This window comes from Scardinius erythrophthalmus (assembly GCF_964197995.2).
Source record: "Scardinius erythrophthalmus genome assembly, chromosome: 1".
Taxonomy (NCBI): domain Eukaryota; kingdom Metazoa; phylum Chordata; class Actinopteri; order Cypriniformes; family Leuciscidae; genus Scardinius; species Scardinius erythrophthalmus.
In genome coordinates, this window is record NC_138221.1 from 32932970 (window position 1) to 32944178 (window position 11209).

General features: G+C 38.7%; 1 protein-coding gene across 1 annotated transcript; it reads right to left on the reverse strand.

Annotated features, from left to right (window-relative positions):
* Nucleotides 1-696: 696 nt before the first annotated feature.
* Nucleotides 697-10724, reverse strand: farsa (phenylalanyl-tRNA synthetase subunit alpha). The gene is made up of 13 exons (XM_081364969.1): nucleotides 10526-10724; nucleotides 9585-9722; nucleotides 8993-9091; nucleotides 8784-8902; nucleotides 7262-7354; nucleotides 6954-7082; nucleotides 5563-5678; nucleotides 5373-5457; nucleotides 4670-4769; nucleotides 3613-3781; nucleotides 3383-3460; nucleotides 1964-2078; nucleotides 697-1874 (listed from the first exon to the last, which is right to left on the reverse strand). Exons 1-13 carry the CDS (start codon nucleotides 10670-10672, stop codon nucleotides 1769-1771), a joined length of 1494 nt encoding a protein of 497 aa, XP_081221095.1. The 5' UTR covers nucleotides 10673-10724; the 3' UTR covers nucleotides 697-1768.
* Between the last annotated feature and the right edge of the window lie 485 nt (nucleotides 10725-11209).

Below are 11209 nucleotides of genomic sequence, written 5' to 3' on the forward strand. Positions count from 1 at the left end.
TGGAATAATTTTGTTTGTGTTGTTGACATGTCAAGAAGACGCTGTTTTCTGCACCGCGAATCCACTTTGATGCACTTCAAAAGGATGAGGACTCAGGCTGGAATTGATACGGTAAAAGCGATGCCATCGTTCATGCAGATCACTGTGTATCAAGTACTGAGGAAGATCCAGAGCTGAAATTCAGATATGCTAATGCACGTTTTGTTTCTGACACGCACTGTAAGCATAGTACCAATCAGACTGGGCCATCTGACCAATCAGAGCAGAGTAGACCAATCACAACAGACTGGGTCATCTGACCAATAAGAGGAGAGTGGACCAATCACAACAGACTGGGCCATCTGACCAATCAGAGCAGAGTAGACCAATCACAACAGAATGGGTCATCTGACCAATAAGAGCAGAGCAATCACAACATACTGGGCCATCTGACCAATCAGAGCAGAGTAGACCAATCACAACAGACTGGGCCATCTGACCAATCAGAGCAGAGTAGACCAATCACAACAGACTGGGTCATCTGACCAATCAGAGCAGACCAATCACAACATATTGGGCAATCTGACCAATCAGAGCAGAGCAGACCAATCACAACAGAATGGGCCATCTGACCAATCAGAGCAGAGTAGACCAATCACAACAAACTGGGCCATCTGACCAATCAGAGCAGAGTAGATTCTTAGAAAGGAGGGGTTTAGAGAGATTCAATCCTTTATTAAACTGTTTCAGACACAGTTTTTCTGCATTGTATATTATGAGGAAAAGTGTTTTTTGATCTTAGATGCATGTAAATATATCATAGGAAACCTCCAAAACAAAATTAGGAACACTTTAACATATCACAGTTAAAAAAAAAGTTTGAGCTGATCATCGATTCGAGTCATCGATAATGTTGGACAATGTGGGGCCTCAAAAAGGTTTAGGACCACGTGTTGCACTGCATTGGTTAGCCCCGCCCACACAACACAGTGAAATCTCATTGGTCCCCTTCTCATAGCTACACATTAAACGTCACGTGCATTTTTGCAATTCTGTTTAAAACTCTGTTACACCCTGTGGTCAAACATAGAAACACTGGGATCAAACAGATTCTTCCGTTTAACCAACAGGGAGATTAATCTGCACGGAGAAAGCTTAAACCTCTTCACTGGATTTACACAAATGACCCAAGACCCTTATCCAGACCTCTTGAGCTCGGCATTTACAAACGTACACGTATTGCAAATGTACTGGGATCTGATGCTGCAGCCATGAAAAATACAGCACAAAGACCCCAGTTTCATTTCATATACTGAAATGAATTGTGCTTTCAGAATAAACAACCATTAATGAAGTCATATTGGAGATTTGAGACATTTTTTTAATTTAACATCGCAACAGTATGAGGACGTCAATAGTTTCCATTGCATTCTGGGTTGTGAGAACAAACTGGGTGGCTGTTTTTTTACAGAGCTGTCGTTAAAAACGGGTCGTGGAAAAGACAATAAATCAACTGAGATTATATATATATATCTATATGATTCAAGTGGAGGACAGTAGGGATCTCTATATCAGGCGGCGACACTGTAACAAGGTCAATGTGACGCTCCTCATGCAAAGACGTGAATCTTTTCCTCCGTTTTGACGTCAGCCTGTTCAACACGGTCCTCATAACTAATGCCCGAGCAGCAAAATAAAGTTCAGGGTGTGTGTTATGGCTTAAATGGATGATAACTATGCAGATGAGTCATGAGAGCACAAATGAATCCAAATGCTGAGTGCACGTCATTTAAGAGTCCAGTCGGCATATAGGGCTGTCGTACACCATCTGTAGGTTCACTTTGTGGCCCACAAGCTCTCGGATGTTGTTGATTCCGTACTTGATCATGGTGGGCCTGAAGGTGGGTGAAAAAAAATAATTATTTTTTTAACTTTGAGGTTTTATATGCAAACGATGCAATTTTATATGTGCATGTTGACGCACCTCTCCAAGGACAGACCCCAGGCAATGACTGACACCCCCTCGGGCAAACCCATGGGCAGCAGCATCTCAGGCCGGAAGACCCCAGAATTACCCACCTCCACCCACTTCTTCAGACCTAAGAGAGATTCAGAGGGACAAAGGGTTTGTGATGCTAAACTGGGTCAGACAGTTCGCTTTCCGCCTATAGAGGGCAACGGAGTCCGCCCACTTTTCATTGCCTTAGTTCCAGAAGTGTTTTTCCTATTGAAGCTGCGAGCTGAATCATAAGAATACACACACACATATAAAAATATACACAGTATTTATATTGATAATTTATATAAACAACAATATATTGTAAGTTTATTGAAAAATAAGCATGTATATACAAATATTTAAAGGAACACTCCGACTTTTTGGGACTTTAGCTTATTCACAGTATCCCCCAGAGTTAGACGTCTCGTGTGCTGCACTTATCACTCCGCCCAAGTAGCTGTGCTCCTACGCCTAGTGAGAATATAGTTCCCAGTATTTATACGATTAAAAATGGTCTCTGTCTCATATAGCCTTGTTATTTGTACACGCTGTGACTATACAGATCACAACATGTAAATAGGAAAATGTCTGCATTATTTTGTCACTTATTGGGATTAGTATGCTACCTTATCCATTTACATCCAGTCTTTGTGCTAAGCTAGGCTAGCGGTGGGTGCGTCAAATAACACTTACAGAACGCACAGAAATGAAAAAGGTATGTATGGACTTATCTAACTCTGGGGGATACTGTGAATAAGCTAAAGTCCCAAAAAGTCGGAGTGTTCCTTTAAGTATTTTGCACTCTATTTGCTTATTGCAGTTCTCTGATTGGTGGAGTATTCTTTGCCGAATCATGGGTAATGTCGTTTTTTCAAAAAGGAATGATAATTAAAAAATTAGTTATGATGTCCGGGAACCGACAGCTGCACTCTTTGCCATGCCGGTGTTAAAAACTTGATTCTGATTGGCTGACAAATGTTCCAGAGCGGTGACTGATCGCCTATAACTGCTCTATGAAGACATTTTTGGTGACCGAGTTTCAAATGACTTCAGCAAATTATTTATGTTATTCAAAGAGCCTTACAGCCTACCAAAGCAAAATTTCTGTTTCATGCCATCTACAATATCAATGCTATTTTATTACTCAATCATATAGTTTTGCTTCCAAAATACTAAATTGAAAATAGTGAATTATTGCATTACCATTTCATTTGAAATAATTCAATGTTCTATCATTTCATACTTCATCTATTATTCTACATTCTACACCTGATTTCAGTTATTCTATACTTACTAAACAGCAGGCTATGAAAGACTTAATAATTGTACCTTTAGCAATATAAACGTAGCATATAGCATACATAAACAAAACAGTCACATACCACTTCATATGGAGAGTTTTACCTTCATGATAGCTGAAGACCTCCATACTTGGCTCAGTGTAGGGGTTGTACGCTGGCTTGAAACGCAATTTTGTGATTCCTGGAGTAAAATATTTCAAAATCATGATCACAAATCTTTGGAATATTCAGGAATCCTCCTTCATTGTAAATGGCTAATCACACTAATTATACACAAAAAAGAAGAATATTTTCTTTTCAGATCTTATTTGTGAAAAGCAAGGAGTGCAGTACCTAGTTTGGTAAAGAACTGGTGCAGGATGCCCATGAGGTTCCCCAGGGTAAGGCCGTAGTCGGCCACCACGCCTTCGATCTGGTGAAACTCCGCCAGGTGGGTGGCGTCCAGAGTTTCGTTACGGAAAACTCTGTCGATGGAGAAGTACTTCACTGGTGTGAACTTCTCCTGGAAGGAACGACAGAGACGGGTGAGATCTGAAGTAAACGGCAGTGAGTGAGGCCATGAGTGTGTGTTAGGGCTGTTGGAACGAATTCCGAAATTCGAATATAATTCGAATATTAAAAAAATCAATACTATTCGAATGCTGAAGTTCCTATTCGAATATTGCTTTTTTATGTATATTTTTAAAAAAAAATGCAATCTTGCCTTTCTCGCCGCCTTGGCACACACATGTGAAAATTAAACGCTTTTGTTTCGTCTGATAAACAATAAAGTTTTTGAATCGTAACACAATTGTGCACGTTATCCACGCTGTATCATCACAACTGTCAAAAGTCGCGGAGAGGAATGTCTCCACGGTAACGGAGATCAACAATTTGATTCTCAGTCCACACTACAACGTGAAAACGGCGTCTTCAAATATATCCACTTTGGAGTGCGTTTTCATTAATAAAAACGCTGTCTCATTGTGGACGGAAGGCCAAAATGGAGAGGAAAATATACGTTATTTTTTTTTATGACAACTTACAACCTGACAAGCTAGGCGATCTGTCCGAGGAACCGCCGCTAAAACAGGCAAGAATTACTTATGTTCTGCCTCTCTCTCTCTCCTCATCACGGGGCTCAACTGCTACCAGCTGTCCGCCAAAAGGCAATAACAGACAAACTGACGGTTTATCTGTGAAGATATGAGACCGATCAACATCACGCATTGGCGATCCATAAGACTGTGTAATGTCGTAAATATTAATAATAGGATGAATTTGAGCATTTAATATTCGAATATTAAATAAAATAAGGAATGGAATTCGAATAGTATTTTAGAGGAAGATTGACAGCCCTAGTGTGTGTGTGTGTGTGTGTGTGTGTGTGTGTGTGTGTGTGTGTGTGTACCTGCTGCGCGAGTTTATACAGCATCCGAGCGCTGACTGCCGTGGTGTGTGTTCGCAGGAGGTTCTTCTGAGCTTCTTCAATCTTCCAGTCATACTTGTATCTTAAAATTGATTTGAGAAGTTAAAATTACAAATCTACAAATGCACAAACGTTTAGGATTTACAAACGTAAGATTTTCAATGTTTTTTGAAATAAGTCTTTTCTGTTCACCAAGGCTCATTTATTTGATAACTGATTTGATAGTGAAAACAGTAATATTATAAAATATTTTTACAATTTAAAATAACTTTTTCTATTTAAATTTATTGTCAAATGTAATTTATTCCTGTGATCAAAGCTGAATTTTCTGCACCATTACTCCAGTCTTCAGTGTCACGTGATCCTTCAGAAATCTAATATGATGATTTGATGCTCAAGAAACATTTCTGATTATTATCAATGTTGAAAATATTTTTTTGAAAACCATGATACATTTTCAAGGTATTCTTTGATTATTAAAAAGTTCAAAAGAACAGCATCTATTTGATATCTAAATCTTTTGTAACATTATAAATGTCTTTACTTTCACTTTTGATCAGTTTCGTGTTTCCACAATGAATAAAAGTAGTAGTATTATTATCTTTTTTAATTGTACTGATCCCAAACTTTTAAATGGTTATGTAAATAAACGACACTGGAAATCAATGAATGGCACTCGTCTTACCCCTGTGATCCATAACCTCCTTCAGAATGAACCTTCTTCACTCTCTCCAGATATTCCTGAGGAAACTCGTGAGCCAGCGCTGGGTCTGAGAAACACAAACAATTAATTAGAGACCAGAAAAACATGCTTTGACAGCAAGCGGTCTAAACTCGTGCAGGTCGAGGACAGCACAGAGGAGGACTTCTCTCACCAGAGATGAAGAAGGTGTCGTGCTGGTCTCTCGCTGGGTGCTGCTGGGGCTGGAACAGAGAATCGAAGTTCCAGAAGGAGCTCTCGATGAAGTTATTGGTGGGCATTTCTGTGAATCTGTAGGGGAATATGCTTGTAGATTAATGATCTAAGATCAAAAATACTGGTATGGAGTAAAAAGTTTTGTATGAAGGCACAATTGGTTGTTACATTTAACTATTAAGTTTCAAATAACAGTAATACCATTGTACCACACCATAGTACTGAATTAGCACAATATTATTGTACAAATATGGGTTTCTGCAGGTTTTATGAAGGTAAATTTAAGACTTAAGGAGAATAAATTGAATTTTAAGAGATAAATTGAAGGGAACACAATGTCAATATTTTCTCTAAATGTTAATGTTAAGGGAGAAATACAATGAGCCGTATTAGCAACACCTCAAAGTTTTACTTTTTTTAGTTTTAGGTTTTACTTACAGTTTACATTTGCATCTGAAGTAAACATATCTTGATTTAAAGATGTTTAGGTATTTGTATTGGAAAACAGGACACAAATACTGAGGAAGGCATTGATTTGTTGCAATGCATGCAACATTTAATGAATGACATTATGGATTTAAGACTTTCTAAAGCCATAAAGGGAGAGTTCACCCAAAATTGAAAATTTTGTCATCCTTTACTCACCCTCAAGTTGTTCCAAACCTGTATGAGTTTTTTTTCTTCCATTGAACACAAAAGAAGATATTTTGATGGAATGTTGGTAACCAGACATTTGATGGCACCCATTGACTTCCATAGTAGGAAAAAAAATACTATGTAAACCAATAGTCCATCAACTGTTGGTAACCAGATATTCTTCAAAATATCTCCGTTTGTGTTCAGCAGAAGAAAGAAATTTGGAAAGTTTGGAACAACTTGAGGGTGAGTAAATGATGTCAAAGTTTACATTTTTGGGTGAATTATCCCTTTAATTTGTGTAAGGGTGAATTAAGACTTTTTAAAGATATTTTTAAGACCCACAGAAACTCTAACAAATGCTATTTATTTACATGATACTGCAACACACTTGAAAAAAAAAAACATGGTACTACTATTGCTCCACTAAAACACTGACAAAGCACTTAGACACACTCACACACACAAAAAAAATCCTCTAGCTTGTTTCCTAATCTAATTGTCCAAACACCTGCTGTTTTATATTACGAATATTATTGTCTCTTTGACAAACTGCTTTTGTAAGCCTCTGTGGATAAAAGCGTCTGCTAAACAACGCACAACTTAAAATAAATGAGTCAAATCCTTTTGTCCATAACATGGTGACCAAACAAATAAATCTGCTAGGTTTCTCATCTGAGGTAGAAGAGTGTTTTGTAAGCATGAAGGACTGACCCCATCTCCAGGAAGATCTGCCTGAACTGTGTCCGGACCTTCATGAGCGGGTGCAGGTGACCGCAGTCTGGAGCAACACCCATCGCCTCAAAATTATACGGCTTAAACTTCTTCTCCTTCCAGCTGCCACTGAAAGACACAAGTCAACCAAAGACAAAATCTTCATTTTTATGAAGTGTCCTTGAAACCCAAGTGAGTGTGCTGCTTTTTGATATTAAAAACCCAGCACAAGACACAAGAAGTGGGTCAGAACTGCATCTGACAGAGTTTTTAAGCCTATTTTCCTTCAAGAATGCGATTGGTCTCACCTGGCGATCATCTCTGGAGTCAGTTCTGTCTCTTGTTTGGTGATGGTGGTACTGAAGCTGCTGCCTTTAGTGATCCAGTAAGACTTAACCGTCCTAAAATCATTCAGAATTTATAATGGAATTCATTTAGACAAATTAGGAATATAGTACAAGTGTCTCCCTTACAAAAATTTGACCTGAGATGAGATCATTATTGAGCTGTAGCGCCTCCTACTGCTCATGTACCACATAATAAATAATAACCTGCATCATTCGCAGACTAATCAAACACACTAAATGAACCTTAGGCCCTGTTTACTCCTGGTATTAAGATGTGTTTTGGTCGATCGGATCACAAGTGGACGACGCTAAATACAAGTCTAAACGGGGTCTAAAACGTTTTGAGCTTGTCCACTTTCGAACACTTCCAGAGGTAGTCGAAAACACATTGACCGGATTGCTTTCGTGTAAACGCTCATGTGTTCGGACACTAAAGACCGCCTACTAACCGCATACTGACCTAACGCATAAACATTATGGGAAGAGCTCTAGCCAGACGGGATTTAAACTTTGTCGGCTGAAGACCCAAGTTTGGTTTGAAGATGAAAAACATACCAAGCACAATGTTCTCTCACCATTCCTGATTTCTAACACACACTCGCAGTGTTCGGCTGTTAGAGCAGAAACGAAAGCTGCTGTTCTCCGTATGTTTTTCCATCATCTCCACGCGTTCATACGTAAATTACGCGAGCTTATATTGTCAATTAGATTAAAAGATCTGGGAAAAAACAACAACAAAAAAACATACATTTCCTGGCCCATAGACCCTCCCCTGGAAGAAAACAGGACAGAAGCGGTTGAAAGTGGACAAAAGAGACGGATTAAAACACCAGATGTAAACGAGAATGTGTCTCCCTCGTCTACTTGTGATCCGATCGACCAGTACACATCTTGAAGGGATACTCCACTTTTTTTGGAAATAGGCTCATTTTGCCGTACCATGAGTCCAGCAGGCGTAATGATATGACACAGCACCTGAAAATAGTCCCCAGCTTAGTAACTTCCAATGTGTCCGGGACTAAGTTTGTCTAACCTATTAGACCTATTTTCAGGCGCTGCGTCATATCATTACGCCTGCTGCACTCATAGTACGGCAGCAAAGTTTCTTGATTATTAAGCAGGAATGAGAGTATAGTTCCTAGCCATATCAGCCTAGAAAATCACAACTTTACATTTTACGTCTATCTTAGTGCACAATGTAACTACAGAAGAGTCAAGTTTTAAATTGGAAAAATATCAAAACTCTTTGGTCATTTTTTTGAGAGAGATGCTAATGGTCCTGTCCGATTCAATGATCTATGCTAAGCTATGTGCTAAAAGTGGTACCGCCAGACCCGGGGAAAAAAAAACGGTAAAACTCAACTGTTTAACTCTGGGGGAGTTGTAAAATGAGCCTATTTCCAAAAAAAGTGGAGTATCCCTTTAATACCAGGAGTAAACAGGGCCTTTGATCAACAACTAAGGCAACTCAACGCTCTCTTACACTTCCGCTAACAGTTTCCGTTTCTTCAGTTCATTCTTTTCTTTCTCCTCTAGTTTTGCCGACTGTCCCTTCTGCACCAGCTGTAGTTTGTCCCTTACTGTATCCTCAATGGTTTCCACCTGCAAGACACACACACTACATTAATAACACATTGAGATATAGGTACCTGGGCTTAATTCATGATCTGTGCCGCACTGCATGTAACTCACGGTTTTGAAGACTCTCGGCCCTCCCTCGTGAGCTTTATCCAGACGGATCCATTTGTTGGACATGGCTTTGCTGAAACCAACCTTCCCGCTCTGCATTTTCTAAAAGGAAAAGGCCCATTATAAAATCTCCACAGGTCTAGATATACATGCATACCAATGTATGTGCATCAGTCTTGAATTCACAGGATTAGTAGGTAACCATAGTTATGTTGTTAAAGCAAAAAAATTCAACTGTTATGCAAAATAATAATAATATTAATAACAATAGAAAACAAATGTTAACATCTCATACACATTACTGTAAAAGAGTGATGAAAATCACCTTGTCTGGTCAAAAGGATTTTTTTTTAAAGAATACTATATAACAAACACTTCCATGATGTATACGTCTAATTGTACTTAACAGAAATACTCAAACAGTGTTTTAATAAAAATAGAAAATAATATAATCTAATAATTGTATAAAAAAAAAATCATTTTGATTTTGAGGTGAAATATGACCTTGACCTGAGATTCATCTCAATGATACTCGTACAGGTCAAATCCAGCACATGATGGTGTGATACACCTATAGATAATGTTGTTCTCTCACCATGAGCTGATTCTGCGGCAGACCCTCGGCAGGGATGGCGTTGAACACCCGGGCTTCATGACTGCCCTGCTCCGCGATCTCACGCCCCTCTCCTGTCAGCTCCCAGTGTTTGGAGGACTTCTGCTCTGCCGAGATCACCTGAACACATCATTCAGCCAAGTTAACACAGATAAACAATCACATATTTATAGAAGATCAATACATATATATATATGAACGTGACATGCTCAACATGCTCTTGGTCTACAATAACATACCGATAATAATAACATTATGATAAACCAATCAGATTTGAGGGATAAGTTTACAGTTTATGTCAAATTTAGGCTTACAACCAGGGTTAAGTGCTTCTACATCAGTGTGATTCACATATCATTTCCCTCTGATTTTAGGGATATGTTTTTTTCTTTTTTTGAACAGGAATGTTGTTCCAGGCACGAATATGTCTTACTTGGCAAATTCACAGTGACCACGGTATCTTATATATATATGATACAAAATACATATAGAAACATATATAGAGACATATATAGATAGATATGGTTTTGCTACTATACTATATACAGAACAGTAGATATACAGACATACAGATAGATAGACAGACAAACAGGCAGACAGACAGAGCAGTATATATACAGACAGATGAATGGATAGATAGACAGACAAACAGGCAGACAGACAGAGCAGTATATATACAGATGGATAGATAGATAGATAGATGGATAGATAGATAGATAGATAGATAGATAGATAGATAGATAGATAGATAGATAGATAGATAGATAGATAGATAGATAGGCAGACAGAAATATTTTTGGTTCTAACTATTATCGCATGATTTCAGGCTAGTAACGCTACAGGTCCTGCGGGTTGAATGGGTCTCATCGTTTGCGCCGCTGTTGCATCAGACAGTGCGTGTTTCTGCTGCGGGATCTCCTCACCTCTCCCAGCGCCTGCAGACTCTTCACCGCGCCGACGATCGCCTGATGATCCACGCCGAGAGACACGGCCACATCCTGGCTGTCAATGCCGCCGTCGACCTTCTCCACTAGCCGTAACAGCGATTCCAAGAGCCCGGTGTCCGCCATGCTGGAGTCGCCTTGCGCTCGGATGAGGAAACGGACATGACGTCACACAGCCGTAAACACAGTAACAAAACCGCACACAATTGTTTTTACCGTAAACCATGTAGAGCTGCTCTGCTGACAATATTTACATATTAACCAGTTTCCAGTCATGGGCCCACAAACCTTTATTTTATTAAAACGGCTCTGTATTTATTATAACACTTTTGAAGATTAACATTTACATTATTACTACTACTACGGTTACTATCACCGGAATTTTCAATTGCGGCGTACAAAAACCTTTGTCAAGAAAAAAAATCTGTATAGAGCAGCTTTGTTAAACCTTTGAACATAAAACATGATTTATATAATCATTATCAGAGTTTTCAATCGTGTCAACATTTATTAAAAATGTTTTGTATATTTAGTGGCTCTGTATATTGCACTTTTGGTATCATTATCATTACCAGAGTTGTCAATCATGGGCTCAAACTTTATTAAAAATATTCCATTATATCCTAAAACTTTATTTTTTCGTTTAAATGTACTTAAATCTTG

What these genes read in the sequence shown, in the direction of transcription:
- farsa (XM_081364969.1), bottom strand. Translation starts at nt 10,672, where the DNA reads ATGGCGGACACCGGGCTCTTGGAATCGCTGTTACGGCTAGTGGAGAAG. An exon ending in CGGAAACTGTTAGCGGAAGT is followed by an intron (nt 7,355 to 8,783) that starts GTAAGAGAGCGT and finishes GAATGATTTTAG; the next exon opens with GACGGTTAAGTCTTACTGGA. An exon ending in CCAGTTCTTTACCAAACTAG is followed by an intron (nt 3,461 to 3,612) that starts GTACTGCACTCC and finishes ATTTTACTCCAG; the next exon opens with GAATCACAAAATTGCGTTTC.